The following is an 18,830-nucleotide window of genomic DNA, read 5'->3' on the forward strand; positions in this document are numbered from 1 at the left end:
GTAACTCCGTTTGCAGCGAGTGAAAGGGAAGCTCGTGTTTTAGCAGACAACAGAGGGTACTGTTGAAAAAACACGACTGCTGTATGATGTTTGGTACTGTACGTGTCAGCACTGCACCACAGTTTAATGCAGTTAGGTGAAGCAGTCAAGCTGGTGAAGACACTGGGTTCAATCCACTAGCACACACCGGTTGCACAAAACAAGCTTGGATTCAGCGCTGCTACAGGACACATGCACATGGACCTCGATTAGGGTGTTTAATAGCAAAACTGCATGCAGAATATGCTGGTGTAATGTTACATGAAGCGTGAAAGTGCAGATTTTAAGTTAGGGAGGGTCCTCTGTCTTCAGATGGAGGAGCATTTTAATATTATATTCAGAGTCAAAAGATCTTAAAATATACAAAAACTCTGCTGTTATCACACAAACTTAACCATAACTTATGAAAACAAGGTCATGGGCCAAAAAAAGGAGAAGCTGAAGAACCCTGATTTAGATTTCCTTTTTTCTTGTTGCTTTGTTGCGTGGGCAACAACACAACATAAGCCGTGCTATCAGATTAATGTTTATAGTTAGAGAGAAGTCTCAGAAATAGCACGGGGGATGTTCACTCCTAAATCTGTGCTGCATTGAGGTCTCCCGGCCCAACCAACCAAGTTTAGCCCAAGCGAGGCCCTCAGTGCACGCTCCACCTGACCCAATTATATCCAGTCTGAGGGGAAAGATAGCCCACTTTGATCTACACAAGACCGCCAGCCAGGCTTGGGCTGACTGGTCTGGCGCTTAACGCTGCTTTCCTCTGGACACTTTTCCAGCACAGATGTGTTTGACTGCTCCTTAAAGAACTATCGACTGTGCTCGAAACATCAGGTGAGCTGCAAGTAACTTATGGGGGGCACAACTGTGGCCCCTTTCTGCGAAGAGAAACAAGAAGGGCAGTCCTTGGTGAGGTTTTTGGCCTGCAGATGAAAGAAGAAGGATGTTTTATGTGAAATGGAGAGCTGGGGGGTAATTATTTTAATCATCCATTTAATCACCCAATAGCAGTATTATCGTTTTTTTTTGTTTGATCAGCATGAGATAAGCAGCTGATTTAAACGCATCTGTTTGTGTTTGATAGGATCACCCCCCCCACCACCACCATCCCCCACCTCCATCCTCGCTGCGGGAATTGCCAGTCTCTGGGTGCACAGAGGATGTATCTACTGCTGGCATTGTTACCCGTCTTTAAAATGAATCCAGTATGCTAGGATTGTCGATTAAACACTCGCATTTCGCCGGATTTTATGAGGCACGGATTTAATTACAGTCTGAAAATGCCAAGCCTCGTCACTGCAAGGGTAAATGAAGCGAATAAATTCCTCTGTGGATCTTTTTAAACTTTTGCTTTGGAGAATGTAAACATGAAAACTCACAGGATCTTTTAATTATGCTGTCCAGCCTTAATGAGAGCTGATGATGATGCAGGGTAGATCTCAGCTTAGCCCTTCCCCCGTAAACTCATACGTCAGACCATTCATATAAACCTAACTGCCCTCTCCTCTCCATGTTAGTGGCTCATTCTGTCCATTTTACACTGGAGGAGGCCCGGCGTGTTCTTGACGGTTCTTCGTCATTGGTCGTATGAAAAAGGCTGTAGGGTGGAGACCCAGTCAAAGAGAGGGATATAGAGGACAGAACTTGGCCGCTCCACTTTTTCAGGACGTAAAAGTGGGACAATCTGTTCCTTGGATGATCTCCAATTCTACTTTCCGGGGACCGATACACTGAAAATATATCTATACACATGCACTGTCCTACATAGGGAAAGACTGAGAGAAAAAGAGAGAGAAAGAGAGAGAGATTGACAAAAACGAAATATGAAAATGAGCTGAAACGACTGGCCATAAGGTCTTTCCAGTGTAGTGTGCTGGGGATGTGCTTTCTGTGGCCAAAACAGGAGAAAAACTGCAACATGCACGGATAAGACATTTACAGGAAGATCTTTTAAAAAGTGATGTAGCATAATCTAATAAACTACAGTGGGGATGACAAATTTTGGGCAGATCAAACATGATTCCTGCAGCCTTTATAACTGGTGTTGCCAAAAACGTGACTCTGACTTATTCACCCAAACATGCATGGTGTTTTGGTATTAATAGGTTATTACTACAACTTTGCCAAATAGCAAAATGTACAAGAATATCATAGAAGAGACGGATATAAATAGGGATGACTGTTAGCCATTAACTTTTTCTGTAAACCTCTCCATCCATCCATTTTTGCCCTCTAGGGGTCTAAGGAGGGCATCCGTCTCTGTCATCATTATCATGATTAATCAGTTCCTGATTCTTCATTACTACCTTTCATTACTGTCTTTGGACCCACATCCGACCAGGATTATGGAAATACTCTTCTCATAGGGTCTAATCATCATGCTGCAGTGCTGATGTCCCAAGGGCAGAGAGACTCACCAACTTCTGAAATCTTAAGCTGTGTTTCGTTTCTGCTCTTACCTTGCATGCATGTTAAATGTTTGTCTGGAGATCATGATTTATAGCAATTGTAGGATTGCATGACACTGATAAAATATTTCTACGAAGACCTAGCTTAGCATTACATAATATTCTGTATGTTTAGATACTAATGGATAGGTTCACAGTTTTCACGTAGCTGTTTGCTCATCATAAGCACGTCTCAGCACAGTTTACTCTCACCGTCAGACTGAGACAACAGTTCTGGGCTGTTTAATGCGACTCTCTTTGGATGCTAACTTAGTACTGCAGCAGGGCAACTAGCACTTTCCCTTTAGCTTCCTGAAAGAGTAATCATTTAAAAATGTTGTTTTCAAATCAGACCAAAGGTAAATACGCCAACATCTAGGTGGGAATACTTACTGCCTAATTCGCCATACATGTTCATATTTGCAGTTAGATCCAGACTTTGCCCCTTTAAAGTGGTCTCGAGCACTAGCTCTTCAGGCTTTCTGAAGGTCATTCAAAGTTTGTCTTTGGGCATTGGCTGCTTTTTCACTCACTTTCTGTCCTCTCCTCGTACCTAAACCATTTTCCAAGGAATGTTTTTTTGTTTCTTAACACGTTCTCAGGACTTGTGAATCATTCAAGCATAAAAAAGGCACCTTAATCAAGGCAATAACCAGTGTTGTATCCACACATAACAGAGAACTTACCAAGAAAACTATTTTAAATTGAATCTTTAGATGCTTTGTTACCAGCAGCTTGTTGCAAAACACATCATTTGTTCCCATTTCTTTAGATGAATCTAAGAAAAATGCCAAAGATAATTAATTTCATTTCATTTATTTATTTATAAAGCACGTTTAATAACAACAGGGAGCTGACCAAAGTGCTGTACAAAGTAACAGTTAAACAATGACATTGACAACAACGACAGGTAAGAAAATTAAAAGAAAATTAGGATAAAAGAATTGGTAACTCTCATACAGTTTTACAGTTTTGAAAGCCAGAGTAAAAAAAATATATTTTAAGATGCGATTTAAAAAGAGTAACAGTTGGGGCCTTTCTAATGTGGAGAGGTAGATCATTCCACATTTTTGGTGCCACAGCCGCAAAAGCCCGATCTCCTCTATGAACCATCCTAGACTTATGTAAGGTAAGGAGCAGGTGATCACTTGATCGAAGGGCTCTAGAGGGCGTATAAAGCTGCAATAGGTCAGACAAATAGTCCGGTGCCTGGCCAATTAGCACTTAATAAGTCAAAAGTACGATTTTGAATTTAATTCTAAAACACACTGGAAGCCAATGAAGGGAAGCAAGCACTGGAGTAATATGTTGGTGTTTCTTCACACGAGTCAAAAGGCGAGCTGCAGCATTCTGTACAAGCTGGAGCCAGGCCAAGCTGGACTGACTGACACCCACATATAGTGAATTGCAGTAATCCAGTTGAGATAAAACAAACGCATGAATTGCTCGTTCCAAATTTCTAAAAGATAAAAAAGATCTCACTTTGGATTGATAATACAGTTTAACAGGAATAAAATAGTATTTTTGTACCAGCAAGGTGATTTCCAGAGAGCTATTAGTTGAAAATGTGGCATATCCAGGCACTTAAAAAAGAGGAAACTTGACAAGAGGAGGACAAAAGAAGAAGTCACAGGTAAAAATAATAAAAACAAAATTGTTTGCTGACAAACAACATCTGAAAGTCATGTTCTTAAGAAAGAGGAAAATCCAACATAGACCTGACACAGGACCTAAGAGATGCATCTGACCCTTCATTTGTTCCATCTGCTGTTCACTGAAGCCTCATCAGAAATGGTCTTAGTGGAAGGATGGCTGTCAAGAAGCCGCTGTTAAGGAAGGGAAACAGGAGAAGAGACAGAGGTGTGCCAAATTACACAATTACACAAGAACTGACCTGAAGACCAGTGGAAACAGGTCTGATGTGATGAATCCAAATTTGACATTTATACTTCAAATTATTGTCAGGATGTACACAGGGCATCAGGAAAAGCTACAACAGTGAATGCTTACAGTCATTTGCAAAACACAGTGGAGGCTCTGTTATGGTTCGGGACTGTATTTCAGCCAGTGGTGTTGGATCTTCTCTAAATTGATGAGATTATGAACATCTGGAACAAGTTTGATTGCCCACAGCTTCATCTTTTAACTTGACGATAATCCCAAACTTACTGACAAAGCAGTAAAAGCATATATGAGTCATAGATTGGCCTCCCCAATGATCAGACCTCAACATTATTGAAGCAGTGTGGGAACAAAAGGCAGCCAACTTCCAAAAAAGTGATTTGAATCTCTTTCAGGGGCTATTCCTGAAGACTACTTTAAGAAATTTTAAGAAAACTGCCTAAGAGAGTTCAGGCTATGTTGAAGAATAAAGATGATCCTACCAAATATTGACTTTCATGCTCATTAGAATTGTAGATACCTTTTTGTTTTGCTCAATGTCAATAAATCATTGCACCTATTTTCCATTTTCATGGCAAAATGATGAGAGTTGGCTCAAAGGCATTTGCACAGTTCTGCAGCTGTAATGCCAAGAAAAGCTTTGAGAAGTTTCTTATAAAAATGACTACAGCCTAGTTCATTGTTAAGGTTTCTCCTTTTATGAAAATGCATCAAGATGAAAAAGAAGAACTTAAACTAAATTAAGTGTCAAATGGAGAAAAAAGTATGTATGGCTGCTCGGATGATGGATCGGCTTCCTCACTGGCTCATCTTACCCCACAGTCCACCCAAATTAAATCTAAATTCCTTCCTGAAATTACAAGCAAAATAGGTAACGGAACAAATTATGGACGAAGAGAAAAAAACAGTCATATTGAAGAACAATTCAAGTAAGTGGCTGAAATGAGAACTGTGAGTTTTGCACAAAAAGACTGTTCTGTCAGAGGGGTGAAATTCATTTCCTTATTACACCGCTTTTCTCCCAAGAGGAAGAAAAGTCAAGACGAGATGTGAGATGATGGCCAGCAACAGAGACAGGAGAGCGAAACAGCCGGCAGAAGCAGACTGACTGAGCTATTGTTGTTGCAGGAGTGTAGGAGTTGAGTGACACGATGGAGAAGGCAAAGACGCAAAGATGAGACAAGTCTGACATCCATGACGGCTAAGAGGAGAGTTTTCGGACTTGTGATTAGAGTTTTCACAGTTATATTATTAATCCATTTTACATAATGCTCATCGTTTCCCATTTTTAGCCTAACAGTACTGTGTGTGTGTTTGGCTTTCACACTCACGCCTTTTTCACCATCTTTTTTTCCCTCCCTCCCCATCCCGCCTCCCTTTTCTCTCCCAATCTGATTACTCTGCTTTATGCAAACTGCAGCTCTCTCTGTCTCTCCCCCTTGTGTATTCCCCTTTCGCTTTTACATCCCAGTTACAAACATGTAGTTGACTCCTGCCTGCTCTCAGCCTGTCCTCCTCCTTCCTTTATCTTGCATTGTGTTGTTCAATATTTGATGAGACTTTGTTCATAAATCAGCCTCCTCTATTCCCTCATTTATTTGGATGATAGTGTTAATCTTTAAAACCTTGCAAGTGTTAACACGCTGTTCTTTGTCAGCTTTTGATCAGAGACGCTTTCAGCCTAAAATGTGATGCCACATGTAAATCACACATATGACCAGAGGTGGTTAAATATGCCCTGAATGATTCAGGTAACTGATAATTCAGTAGCAGAGCTCTTTTGCTTCTTGATAGGCACTGAGCCACTTTCTCCAGAGCCCTTGTTGTTATTGCTTTTGGTGCTTATTTGTTTTCCCAGATTCATCAAAGTTCCTACATTTTTTTCTCTAAACCCATCCTTTGGTTTTGTCCTCCAGTCTTCCTTCATTTACTTGTTCTGACAGACATTGGATTTGCACTTAAAGGACCCACCCTGTCACTCTCTGAGAGTCTGTGGGAATTGACCACGGTCACTCTGCTTCCCTCTGCGCTATGCTTTCGCTCAGAAATGCTCAACCAGCAGACTTTCTTTTGGCCAGTGAGATGACCATTTCTCATATATCCACTCCGTCTTTCAAACACTATAGACACTTAAAAACCGATTGTTTGCAAGCATCCATCAAATAATATCTGTATTCTTCCACAGAATGAAACAATCACACACACATAGTGCAACGGTGTAAAGTGTGGTCACTTTTCATTGTTATATGGAAAAAAAAAACTGTTTCTGAGCCAATCTCTCTCCATAACTCACTCTTGTAATATTTTGAAAGGTCTTGGTATACACACTTGTTTTAGACAGCGATTTCTCTAATCCCAAACCAAACTTAATCTGTGTTCAGTCATCACCAATCCAGGGGTTAGGGTCCTCATACATGTGGAGGCGCTTCAAATAAAGGAGGTATAAAACTTTATTTTTATGACTTTTTTTCTGAACTGTGGAACGCCAACTTGTAAAGATAAACATATCAAAATTGGGAAAATTTTTTTAAGACAAAACGGTTGTCTCAAACCTATAGACTGTATATAAGAGATGGCCATGCATTCCGTTATATATATTTAGCAGGCAAACCATTTACCGTAAGGCTATTTTAGAAGCCTGAATGAGACACAAAACTCTTTGCTGTATGTTTTACTCTCAGCTTTTCTATCTGTCATCCTGTGTAAATGAAGGCTAAAAAGCCCAAAAATTATATTAAAAATTGAAACTAGCAACCCAGTAGTCTGCATGCCTCTCAAGGACCTTTAGCTTTGACACCATCTCAGTTTTTTTTTAACTAGACCTCATGATGTGCCAAACTGTGAAATAGAGAGACGCTGCATGCTCATTTGCAATTTGTCAGTCTAAAATATACTTTGTTTTTCTGAACACTAATGGGAGCAAACATGTACGGAATTAGCTTTATGTGTTGTAACTAGAGACTGAGAACATAAATGAGGAAAGTGATTATTGTGGTCATAGTAAAGGGAGCCCAGGGTCCTCTTCTCCATAGAATTCCAACCAGGAGCCATTCCCTGCACACTATTAGAAAGAAAGCAGACATCCCCACTGACTTTACTTTTTAGATTTGAAAGCTACATCTACCTTTTATATAGGGCCGATGGCGCGATATGGCAGCCTCGCTTCTGTCAGTCTGCCCCAGGGCAGCTGTGGCTACAACCGTAGCTTGCCTCCACCAGTGTGTGAACGCGAGAGTGAATGAATAGTGGCATTGTAAAGCGCTTTGGGTGCCTTGAAAAGCGCTATATAAATCCAATCCATTATTATTATTATTATTATTATTATTATTATTACTATTATTACTACTATTATTATTATTATTATTATTATTATTATTATTATTATTATTATTATTATTATTATATATTTGCCTTTTTTTAAACAGAGAATAAAACCTGAATTCTTATCCAAAATGGTACATAACACCTGCCTATAACCAACCATCAACATGCAACACCTTAGGGATTTTTCTTCTGTCACCTGCCTGTGACTGGAGACATCTGTGGTTTTTTCAAAAATGTTCAAAACAGCGCAAAAACATAAACACTTCAAACTGTGTAACAATCAGGAATTACAAAAGCAGCATCCATGTTAGAGTGTTTTAAAAGTGAGTATGCTCTTCATCAATATTCCTGTTGGGTGTCCGGCTCTTGGCTGGCTTCTTCATCTCTGCATTATTGTTTATGTCCATTGCAGGCCACTGTAAGCTGTGCCAGACACCTGTCGATGTCCTTGGTCCCCAATAGAGGTTGATAAGTCAAAAGTCCTAGATCACTTAATGCCCCGTTAACCCTCATCAGCACGTTTTCTACATAATCTATTAATAACCGATTGAATTATCTGCATGTTGGTAATTTGTGATTGATTGACGTTAGCTCTGTGTCCTGATTCGCGTTGTGCTCCATCTGTCCATCTGTGCATTCTGATTCCCATCCATGTCAGACTCAGCTCATAAGATATTCAGAGCACCACTCTGCAAATGAAACAGTGGGAGATTCCCTGCATCACTCCCCATCATTAAGGCGGCTGTTGGCAATGGTCCAGATCTGCATGATGGCAAAGCCCTGTAGCCAGACTTCACCACAGAAAAACCAGAACAAAACATACGGAGGCACCAGTATGCCAAATCTGAAGCATGAAGATGCAATGGAACAAGCTTAAAGCAAAAATCCACCCTAAGTCACGTTTTTTTTTAAAACAGCTGTTAGTGATCAGAGAGAAAGGTACTCTTCCTAGACTTTATGTCTGCACTCATGAAGGAAGACGGTGGCTTCTCCCTCCTTTGTTCCTGTTGAAATTTTGCTTCTCCTCAAAGTGTCAAGAAGTGCTTTCTTAAGAAAGAATACAATTCTCCAACTCTTCTTTACCGTACTGTGTAAAGTTGTGAGGTGTAATGCCATATTGCAGTTTTTCCTTCCCACTGTCGCCAAAGTGCTTGCTCATAGGGGCACATATGATTGTTGGGTTTTTCTCTCTATGTATTATTGTAGGGTCTACCTTACAATATAAAGCACCTTGAGGTGACTGTGGTTGTAATTTGGCGCTGTATAAATAAAATTGAATTCAAATGAATTGAATATGTACAGTACACAAATAATTAAACTGAAAGTTCACTAGACCAGAAAACCCTTCCTCCACAACGCTTCCTTTATTTTAATGAAGGAGCATGACTTTTTCTTTCAGCTGGAAAAGTAAATATAATTTGGGCATTTTCTTAAAACTATGTCAACAACTGCAAATCCAGTCAGTACACTCAGATGTGACTTTCCAGAAGCTGCTGATTCACTGAGTTATTTACAAACCTTTGCTGTGTAAAACCCCAAGCCCCCTTCAATCTGGCGTAGACAGCTATTAAGAGAAAACAACCCAATTCCTGTAACAAGCCCTCACGGTCTGATAATGGCCTGATTAGCAAAGCTTAAAAGCTGTCCAATGAGAATATGTTGGATGTTGTGCAGATTCATGCTTATTAAAAAAACACCATTTCTAATCTGGAGTATACTGCCAGCCATCCTATCCTTCATATCCTGTTGGTGAACCATGCAGACATGCTGGAGGTCAACACGTTTGCATCCAAGGGTGTCAAATCCTGCACTAAGGGTTACGATTAGGAAAAGTTAAGAAAATGATGTTTACCCCGTGATTTAGCACAGACACCAAGGGGCTCTTTATAAGCATCCAGATAAGACACCTGCCACCTTGTTTCCTAAACCTGTTACTTCATGGCGCAGGAGACCTCGTGTGAAATTTGGAAATGCCACCAGCTTGGGAATGAAAACAGGCTGTCAAGGATGAGGGATAGGGCAAGGTCAACGAGTTAAATTGTATTTAACAGTAACAGAGTGCAAGGGTGGAATTTTCCTTTAAGAAGCGCACATTTAGCTGTTAGCCCTGGGCTGTGCCTCAAACATAGGTCTCCTCCATTGTCACAAAATACCAATGATCTTGACCTCGTGTGATGCTAGATCGCATCTCCAACTCACTCCCTCCTGCAGAAAACCTGTGATGCAAATTCACAGAGTTTATATTTAGCCTGTCTTTCATAAGTCTGCTATTCCCAGACGCATTCCCAGTGGCTAAATGGAAAATGTGGACCAGCTCTGTGCTATTTCACACATGTGGACTTATTAGCATTGCCAGTGGCTAGATTTTCTATTACTGCACGTGTCTTTTATGTACTTGAATTACTCATATTCCAGCATTACTAAGTTCACTCTCTCAATCAAAGCAAAGATACGAGTCAAATGACCGACATTTACTCCCTTTTCTGCCTTTTTCTCCTACAGCATGTTTCTAAGGATGAAGCCAGTCTCATGGGATAGCCATGTTTTGTCTCCATGACAGCTAGATCACTCAGCCCTCTCTGCAGTGACCTCTGCACAGCAAAGGATGCTGGGAAATAATGAGCACTTTTATCCCAGTCAGGATGACAAAGATGGGGAGGATGAGGAGGAGGAAGAGGAGCAGGGAAGAGAAAACAGAAAAGAAGAAGGTGAACGTGACATGGAGAATGGACGACTAGAGTATCTGGAGGAAAAGGAGATGACAGGAGGACGACAATCCTGGGAAGGGAAAGGCGGTGAGGTGGTGAAACCAGCAGCCATTGTGGTCGGTCGACAGAGAGTAGATCGGCCGCTGAGGCCGGGCAATCACGGCAACAGGGGGATCCCTTACATGCCCAATATAGCCCCGCTACATCATCAAGCTGCCAATAAGCAGCAGTATTTCATGGCAGCAAAGAAACGAGCCTTCATGGAGCGCAGCATGACCACAGTGGCTCTACTGGAGGACACTTACTTGACCATGATGGTGTTCCGCATTGGAATCCCCGACATCAAACAAACAGTAGGTGCATCAAAGACACTGCTCGTAACGTGTGTGTGAAATTCATGAAAGGCTGAGGCCCGCACAGCCGTCCCTGGAGCTTCTTGACTGATCATTTAAAAGTGAATAAAGTAGCTGAAGCAGAATTTTTTGAAGAAAAAAACTTGTCAAAACCAGTCCAAATCAAACAGTTTAAAAGTTTAGTTCTCCCTGTCAAAGAAAAAAGAAAAAGAAAGAAGTCTCCCTCACACTGCACTGGAGGTCTTTCCAAATGAGGAAGTAGTTCAAGCCAAGTCTCCCTGGTATTACTGCCTCAGAGACAGAGAGCTTTAATGTGACAAACAGAATTTCAAAAATAATATCTCAGGCTATTTAAACCATTAAGGCAGGTATACATTTAGTTAATGTTGCTGTTTCTGATTCTGATGTTATGACCAACTGCAGACAAAAAGCTCCAAAAATGTATTTTTTTACATTTGTGACTATTAAAAAAAAGAAAAGGACAACAGCCATTTAATGAGAGCTGAACACTGGGCTTTGGTCACCTCCTTCGCTATTACCTCCCCTAAAACTCAGAAGCTTTTCAGTTTTCTTCCTGTCTTTTGATTTGCTTCCCTCCCTTCTCGCTTCTCTTCTAAAATCCAGCCGTTTTCCATCCTTTGAGTTAAAACACGTCAAATAATACTGATGCGTTGCTGATTCTATGTCTGTTTCAAATTATTCACAGAAAACACTGCATGGGTGGCTTGAAGCATACAATTTTTTTATATAAGTCAAACAGTGTGCACAACTGTAGAAGCACATTTCTAATTTCAAGGCTTTTCCATTCCAGTTATCCCGCGGGCTCAGAGATGAGTCCCAAAGGGAAGTAGGAACTCACACAGAGCTCAGCTTGTGCTGAGCACCCTGCAAGGGAAAACATATTCAGTCAACAACACCATGCAAGCATCTGCCTTGGGTCAGGTGGTCATAATTAGCTTCCAAAACTGAAGTTAGTCTCATTTCACACTTTGAAGCAGCTCTCAGCCTTACGGTGGCAGCAGGCGAGAATTGGCCAGCCCACACGCACCATATCCAGGTGAGAATGGGTGCCCCACTGTAACCCCTCCCCCATCCTCCTTTCTCCATTTTCAACTCCCTGAACATGCCGACTGTTCTACATGTCAGCTAATCTGCCCTCAATACAACAGTAATTGCTAATTATTTAATAGGTTTTTAATGAGTTTTGGGAGAGCTGAGGAAGTGAGTGACTGTCGAAGGGAAGAAATATGTGGAAGGCGTCTCTGTTCTCAGGTTTCCATCAGCCACAGGCAGCGTACCAAGATCCACACGTCACTGACAAACACTCGGCACTGCAAACCCGGAAGCTGAAGTATTATTGAACAGAATTAAAAAGGGATAAAGAGAGGGGCTGAATATTAGGAGCTACTTAGACAGACTGAAGAAAGGGGGGGAAAGGATGAAAAGAGAGGAAAATATGTGCTGTAATAGTGCACACTGAAGATCTAAATAATAAAAACTGCCAGAAACATCTCAGGAAAACTGCATTAAAGAAGAAACGATGAGGAGAGAAGCAGCACTGTTATATACAGTATACATTACATTAGACCTCACTCAGAGGGATTAGCCACTCTATCTCTGTTACACACACACACACACACACACACACACACACACACACACACACACACACACACACACACACACACACACACACACACACACACAAGAAAAACCACTACACTGCACAAGTGCACTCCAATAAGAAGACACACACAGACAGTTTATAGCTCACTTATATGCATGCACATACACACAGTCATGCTCATCCCTATCATGTGGTTAACCTCCCAGGGACCACCAAGACATTGCTACGGCAACGGGTGCCTGCCTCCACTAATGAACTGGTTGCCATGCCAATAGAGTTTGCTACACTATCAAATAGTGCAACCGAGTGCGGGCTCGAGGGGGGCAGAAGGGACATGGAAGTGTGCTGAGCTGTGCAGTTTTACTCACAGCCCTCTGAAATGGAACAATAGTATGGATACATACATCTCTCACACGTCTCAGCTCTCCTGCTGTTCAAGCTTCCAATCAGCTCGAGCTCCAGGTCCAGAAAGATGTCTTTCCTGTGGAACTGCACAGAAATGGGAGAATATGAGGAAATGGACAATGCAACAATCACAGTGAAATCATGTTAGGAAATCCACACACACACACACACACAATACATCCGAGGTGTTTTGTAATTGTAGCCTTTGGGTGTATCCACAAAGTTTGCTCCTACTCTTCTGGATAATGGAGTAAACTGGACAAGGAGGAAATAGCAAAATATTTATCTATGCATGTGAGTTTTACTTCTTTATTAGCAGAGAAAATCAAAAAATAGGGTATAAAATGAAAGTGAAATAGATCCAAATAACCTGATACCACAGACTAAAAGGACAGAATGAGTCATCTTATAATTCATGAATGTGGCAGGTGATTCATTAAAAGTAATGCATTCATATTTTGCACGTCACACTCATATACATTCATCATGCACAAACTCCTTTTAGCCTTCAGAACTGCCTTAATTCTTCCTGGCTCAGATTCAACAAAGTGGTTAAAACATTCATCAGAGATCTAGATCTCCATATTGACATGATAGCGCCACACAGCTGCTGCAGATTTGTCAGCTTCACACCCATGACTTTGGAGGCAATTTGAATACAGTGAGTGAACTCAGGGTCATGTTGAAGAAAGTAGTTCAAGATACGTGTTGTCCTGCTGGAAACAGCCATCGGAGACTAGGTAGACTGTGGTCATAAAAGGACTGCAGACAGGCTGCGGTGTTTAAATAATGCTCGGTTGTTACTAAGGGGGCCAAAGTGCTCTGAGAAAATATTCTCCACACCATTACCTTAACAGTTAATACAAGACAGGACTGATGGGACTCATTAAACAAGGAAATGCTTTTCCAGTCTTCTGTTGGAAAGTTTGATGGGGTGTGCATTCAGACATGCTCTTCTGCATATCTTGGCTGTAACGAGTGCTGACTGGAGATAAAACTTATGTATAAGTTCAATAAGGAAGATCAGCTTCTAGTCTGTTCTTTACATCGTTATGACTTTCCCACGCTCTCAGTACTTACATCATTACACTAGTCCAGCCATCTTTTTATTTACCTTCTTTGAGTCAATCAGCCACCGCTCTGCGTGGTTTAAATCTCAGTGCTCTGTCATTCTTCCTTTCAGACTCTCATTCATGCAACCTACCTCGTTTCCATCTCTACCTCACTCTCAGTCTTCATCACCATCCACATCTAGACTCAGGGGATCCTGTCCTAAATCCAAAAACAAAAACACTGCAGCACTATAGTGCAGTTAGCGATCCACAAGGGCATCCTGTAAAGCTATCTAACGTACAGACAGCTAACTGGGCTCATCAACATCTGATTTGAAACACTAGGTTGTTCTTGGTGCTCAAAGCACTGAAAATATCCATTAAAAATGTTTTGACAGAGGTACACTACAACAGCTGTAAAACCTGTATATTTTTAACCACTGTTTCAACCTTAGTACAGGTGTACTATCGCCCTCTAACCCCGCCCCTGTCCTGTCCATTGTCTGACAGAGATGTCTCCAGTTTGATCAGGACTGCACAGTGTGGAACGCTAAGCAGCAGATCATCTGCTCCCTCAGTGAGTCCCTATGGGACGTCTACAACTATGGCCTCTTCCAGCCAGCTGGAGAGGGACGGGACGCCAAGTTCCTGGAGGAGGAGAGACCCCTGAGAGACTACTCACAGTCCTTCGAGAAAGGGGTGCCGTACCTGGAGGTAGGAAAGGGAGCTGTGACCCAGTGTAAGCCCCCCTTAGAGCATCACTTGTTTCTCTCTTTCTTAAAATGATGTAAAATGATGTCAAATCTAATATTGATTGATTTTTGTATAAATATTGTTGTACTGCAAACAATTTCATTTCTCAGAACCGTGATGATGTATTTGTAGTTCTTCAGCTGGAAGTAATCAAATATCAGATTCCCCTAATTCCTGCTAAACTTACAGAAGTTGTGACCTAAGTGCACTTATTATTACTCTACAGTGGTGTTGTATAGATTCTTTTATGGGTTTTGAATAATCTTGCTAAAAATTAGTGATCAAAAAAGCAAACGTAAATACAGATATGTTTTTAATGATTTGTACTTTCTGTAGAGAAATGAAGTATCCTGTATGATACTCTGAAACTTTTTTTTCTCATAACTGAGTAAAGAAAGTCTCTAATTGCAGGCAACTCCAAATTGCATTGTGTTTATTAGAATCCCCCTGCATCACAGAGTGAGTGGACTGCGTAAATGAAATCCTTACAAAACTGGATGGATTTAAATGCATTACGTATATTATGTAACCTGCTAATTACATTGTATTGCCTGGCTTTTTGGTAAGTGGGTTGTGAGACAGCATGAATCTGAGGTTTCCTGCTGTAATACAATTATCTCACAGTGCCCTCTGGTGGCTCAGCTCCTGTATGTGCTGCTGAGTTGGGCGGGGCTGGAAAGAGCATCTTCTTTAGCTCAAAAGTTTAGCTTCAAATTAGAATGTTTATATTTCTCGAAACGTTTGAGATGGGGTCCTGTCTGCATACTGATGAGGCCTTGTAACTGCACTCTCCACACACCCCACAGCAGACTGCATAGAGTTTAGGCGTTTTTGACACTAAAGTAAAGACAGAGTCAGTTAGAGTCATGGTAAGGGAAGTCATATTAAAGGAAGTAGAAACAAACAGAATGTATTATAAGTATCAGTTAAAAAAACGCATTTGTTCCACTAAGTACATCTACCTGTTAGCTCCTGTTGTACTGCTGCAGTTGTTTTACTGAGACTTTTAGGGCTGATTGCTTTTGTATTGTGGCTGCTAAACCCATCTTTACTTGGTTTTCTGGGGCATAGTGCGAGGTGCAGCTCAGCTCTGAGCTGCTAGACAGAAATTTCTTACCTCAAAGCTCCTCAGCTGTTAACTGATTTGGTGTGAGGACTACACACCCAGTCAGGTGGTTTCCAAGTAAAAACAGCAAAACCAGCCAAACACAGTACACTCATTAGTCTCATCTGTTCAAGAACAAATTTTAGGCTGATGTTTTTTCCCCTTCTGATCTTTATTCCTTCCAAAATAGAGACATTAAGAATACGACACATTAACACTGCTGCCTCAACACAAGAACATCAGTGGAAAACAATAGAAAAAATATTTTAAAATGAGCAGTTTGCACTGCGTTCAGACCCTTTTACTCTGTGAGAAACCAGTCTTAGAATAACGCAGTGGGGCATATAATCAGTGTAATGAGGGACTAATGTGCAATCTGTCAGTTCCTGAGATGTAAATCACCTTATATGATAAATTAATCTTGTCAGTGTGATTTAAAGAAAACTGCATTAATAGTATTATTATTTTAAATGTCATTAATCAAACCTTAACCAACGCATTGTGGAAAAAAAAGCCCTCATTAATCATTAATCTAACTTAATAGAGCCCTTCCCTAGATCCTTTCTAAAGCTGTGCGCGCAAGCCGCTCATTTGCATCACTTTGCTTGCGCTTAAATTATCATAATTGAAACATCAAATCCAACTTATTACATTGTGAGGCTGAAGAGTTAACCATTTTTAGCCTTTTCCCAAAACGTAAAAACAAATCTGACACAAATATTTTAAAGAAGCCAATTATGGAGTCATTCTAGCGACTCCGAGTGGGAGAACAGATCTCTGGAAACAGCGAGAGTTCAGCAACATCTGACAAGAATAATGGTGCTTTCTCTGAACTACGGTTTCACAGCACAAATTGTAATCATTTTGTTATATCCTCCAGTATAGGCTGTCACCAAGAAACTGAACAGCTAAGTACCATCATCCTCATTTTCATGTGTGCTATGTTTTCCGGTCTTCAGTTTAGGTACAAAACCAGAGTCTATAAACAGACCAATCTGGATGAAAAGGCTCTCGCTAAACTCAGCACAAAGGTATTTCTTTTTTTTGTGTGTTTTTTGAACTTTGTTGTGCTTAATTGCATTCAGCAACATCTTTCCCTACACTCAGGCCAGTCTGAAGAAATTTCTGGATTACATTCAGACCGGAGCAATAGACAAAATGGGAAAAGTCCTCGATAAAGGTCTTGATCCGAACTTTCACGACCCTGACACCGGAGGTGAGTTTTACCTTTATTCTTTGCCAGTAATATTTAGCAATATCAAGAGCATACGAGGGTGAACTTTCATTCTCACCTTCTCTGTGGGTCAGAAACCCCCCTCACTGTGGCCATGCAGTCTGGCCTGTCGGTGGAGGGCATCAGGGTCCTGGTTCAGGGCGGCGCTCACTTGGACTTCAGAAGCAGAGACGGCATGACGGCCCTGCACAAAGCTGTTAGGGCTCACAATCACGCTGGGCTGCTGGTAAGGGCTAAAAAAGTTAGAGTCACACGCATGCAGAGTACAAACACACTCAAGTCGAGCGGGCGGTGTGGACAAAATAAATTAAAACGGAATAATGATTCTAATTAAAGGATAAAAGCAAAATAGCATAAATGCCCCATGGAAACAGGCTGTTACCTTTGAAGATAATTACAGAGGTGGGTCATATGATAATAATTTCTAAGTGGTTTTCTCTTGGCTTTATGTCTCTCGCGTTCTTATTGGTTAGTGTACACTTGTGAGCGCTGTTCCTTTTCTTTGAATAAACTACGAGAATTTTCCTCTTTTGTAGTTCTGAGAATTGCCTCAGCTGCGGGTTTAGTCACACACCGAATGCTTTGTAATGTGTGTAATTGTGATAACATTTCTTTCTCTTCTCCTTTTTTAAAATTATTATTATATAGACAACACCACCTCCACCATACACACACGCACATACATATACACCCCACCCCCACTCATCACAATAACTTTGTACCACATGCACTTATGGTACATGTGATGTACTTATATAAGAACTATCTGTAACATTTCATATTCCTGTTGCATTGTTTTAGTATTTGATTTAATAATCGCTGTGAAGAAAATCTATTAAGCCTTTGTTATATTTTACTACTCTACACATTCACACACACTTGGTTAAAATAATCCTTGTTCTTTGCCCTCTGTGTGTCAACTTGCCAGGCTCTCTTGTCCCTCGGAGCATCTCCAGACTCCAAAGACCGCTGTGGCCTGACCCCGCTGTACCACACTGTGCTGACAGGGGGTGAAACTTCCTGCTGTGAGACCTTGCTCTATTACAGGGCAAAGCTGGGCACAAGGGACGAGAACGGCTGGGACGAATCCCATCAGGTAAGCTTAGATTTTTAATCAGCTACAAATGCAAATCAATCACCCTGTGCGCCTCTTTGCAGATTCCCACGATTCACAGTTTTCATCATGTCTGTTTCATCATAGTTAAATCCCGTCTGGTTTCTGTCTCCTTCATGTTAACTTAAGCAATGCACCAACATTTCCCTTTCTTATTTATGTGACTGATGAGATCTACCATCACCTTCAGTGTCTCTCAGCCTTTTCTCACACCTCTCTCCTCCTTGCCTTCCTCACTCGTCTCTCCATTCTCTCTCCTTCCTCCCCTCCTTCTCTCTCTCCATAGCACAGGGATGAAGAGGAGTTTGGAATGGAAGAAATACATAAGGTACCCTTCATCCCACCATCCCTTCATCCCTAACAGAAAGCCATGCTGTGACTATTACGTAAATAAACCAAAAGGGAATGAGGTGACCACACTGTTTCCTCGAACCCGTTCACGTCTCGCTCATCTTGAGATGAGTCCAGTGCAGAAAGAGCATTGTATCTTAGCTCTTTCTCTCAGCGTAGATATGTGTGCATTGCCTACATTATGTCTCTGTGACATTCTGGGAAATTTGTGTTTGCACTGCAAGCCGGTTGTCATGGTATTTTATTTTGGTTTTGCCGTGCTCTGTGTTTTCTTTACTTTGTACGTATCTTGTGATATTTTAATCCCTGCAGAAAAATATGAGGGAACCTCTCAGGCTGCTGAAGGCTCATTTATGTCGTTTTAATGGCTTTTGTTCCCTTTCTTTTCCACTGTGGTGAATTGTAATTTGCTCTCACCT

The 18,830-nt window shown here is 41.1% G+C and overlaps 1 protein-coding gene across 1 annotated transcript in view; it reads left to right on the forward strand.

The window, feature by feature from the left end:
- Window positions 1-10,283: 10,283 nt before the first annotated feature.
- Window positions 10,284-18,830, forward strand: part of LOC308390329 (SH3 and multiple ankyrin repeat domains protein 1-like) — a 31,296-nt gene continuing 22,749 nt past the window's right edge. Inside the window, exons 1-7 of the mRNA XM_080872223.1 lie at window positions 10,284-10,770; window positions 14,365-14,568; window positions 16,672-16,743; window positions 16,820-16,928; window positions 17,021-17,172; window positions 17,875-18,042; window positions 18,347-18,388. Of these exons, the coding sequence (XP_080728349.1) occupies window positions 10,315-10,770; window positions 14,365-14,568; window positions 16,672-16,743; window positions 16,820-16,928; window positions 17,021-17,172; window positions 17,875-18,042; window positions 18,347-18,388 (1,203 nt within the window). The 5' untranslated portion in view covers window positions 10,284-10,314. The remainder of the gene's footprint in view (window positions 10,771-14,364; window positions 14,569-16,671; window positions 16,744-16,819; window positions 16,929-17,020; window positions 17,173-17,874; window positions 18,043-18,346; window positions 18,389-18,830) is intronic.

Source organism: Rhamphochromis sp. 'chilingali' (genome assembly GCF_963969265.1).
Source record: "Rhamphochromis sp. 'chilingali' genome assembly, chromosome: 22".
NCBI lineage: Eukaryota > Metazoa > Chordata > Actinopteri > Cichliformes > Cichlidae > Rhamphochromis > Rhamphochromis sp. 'chilingali'.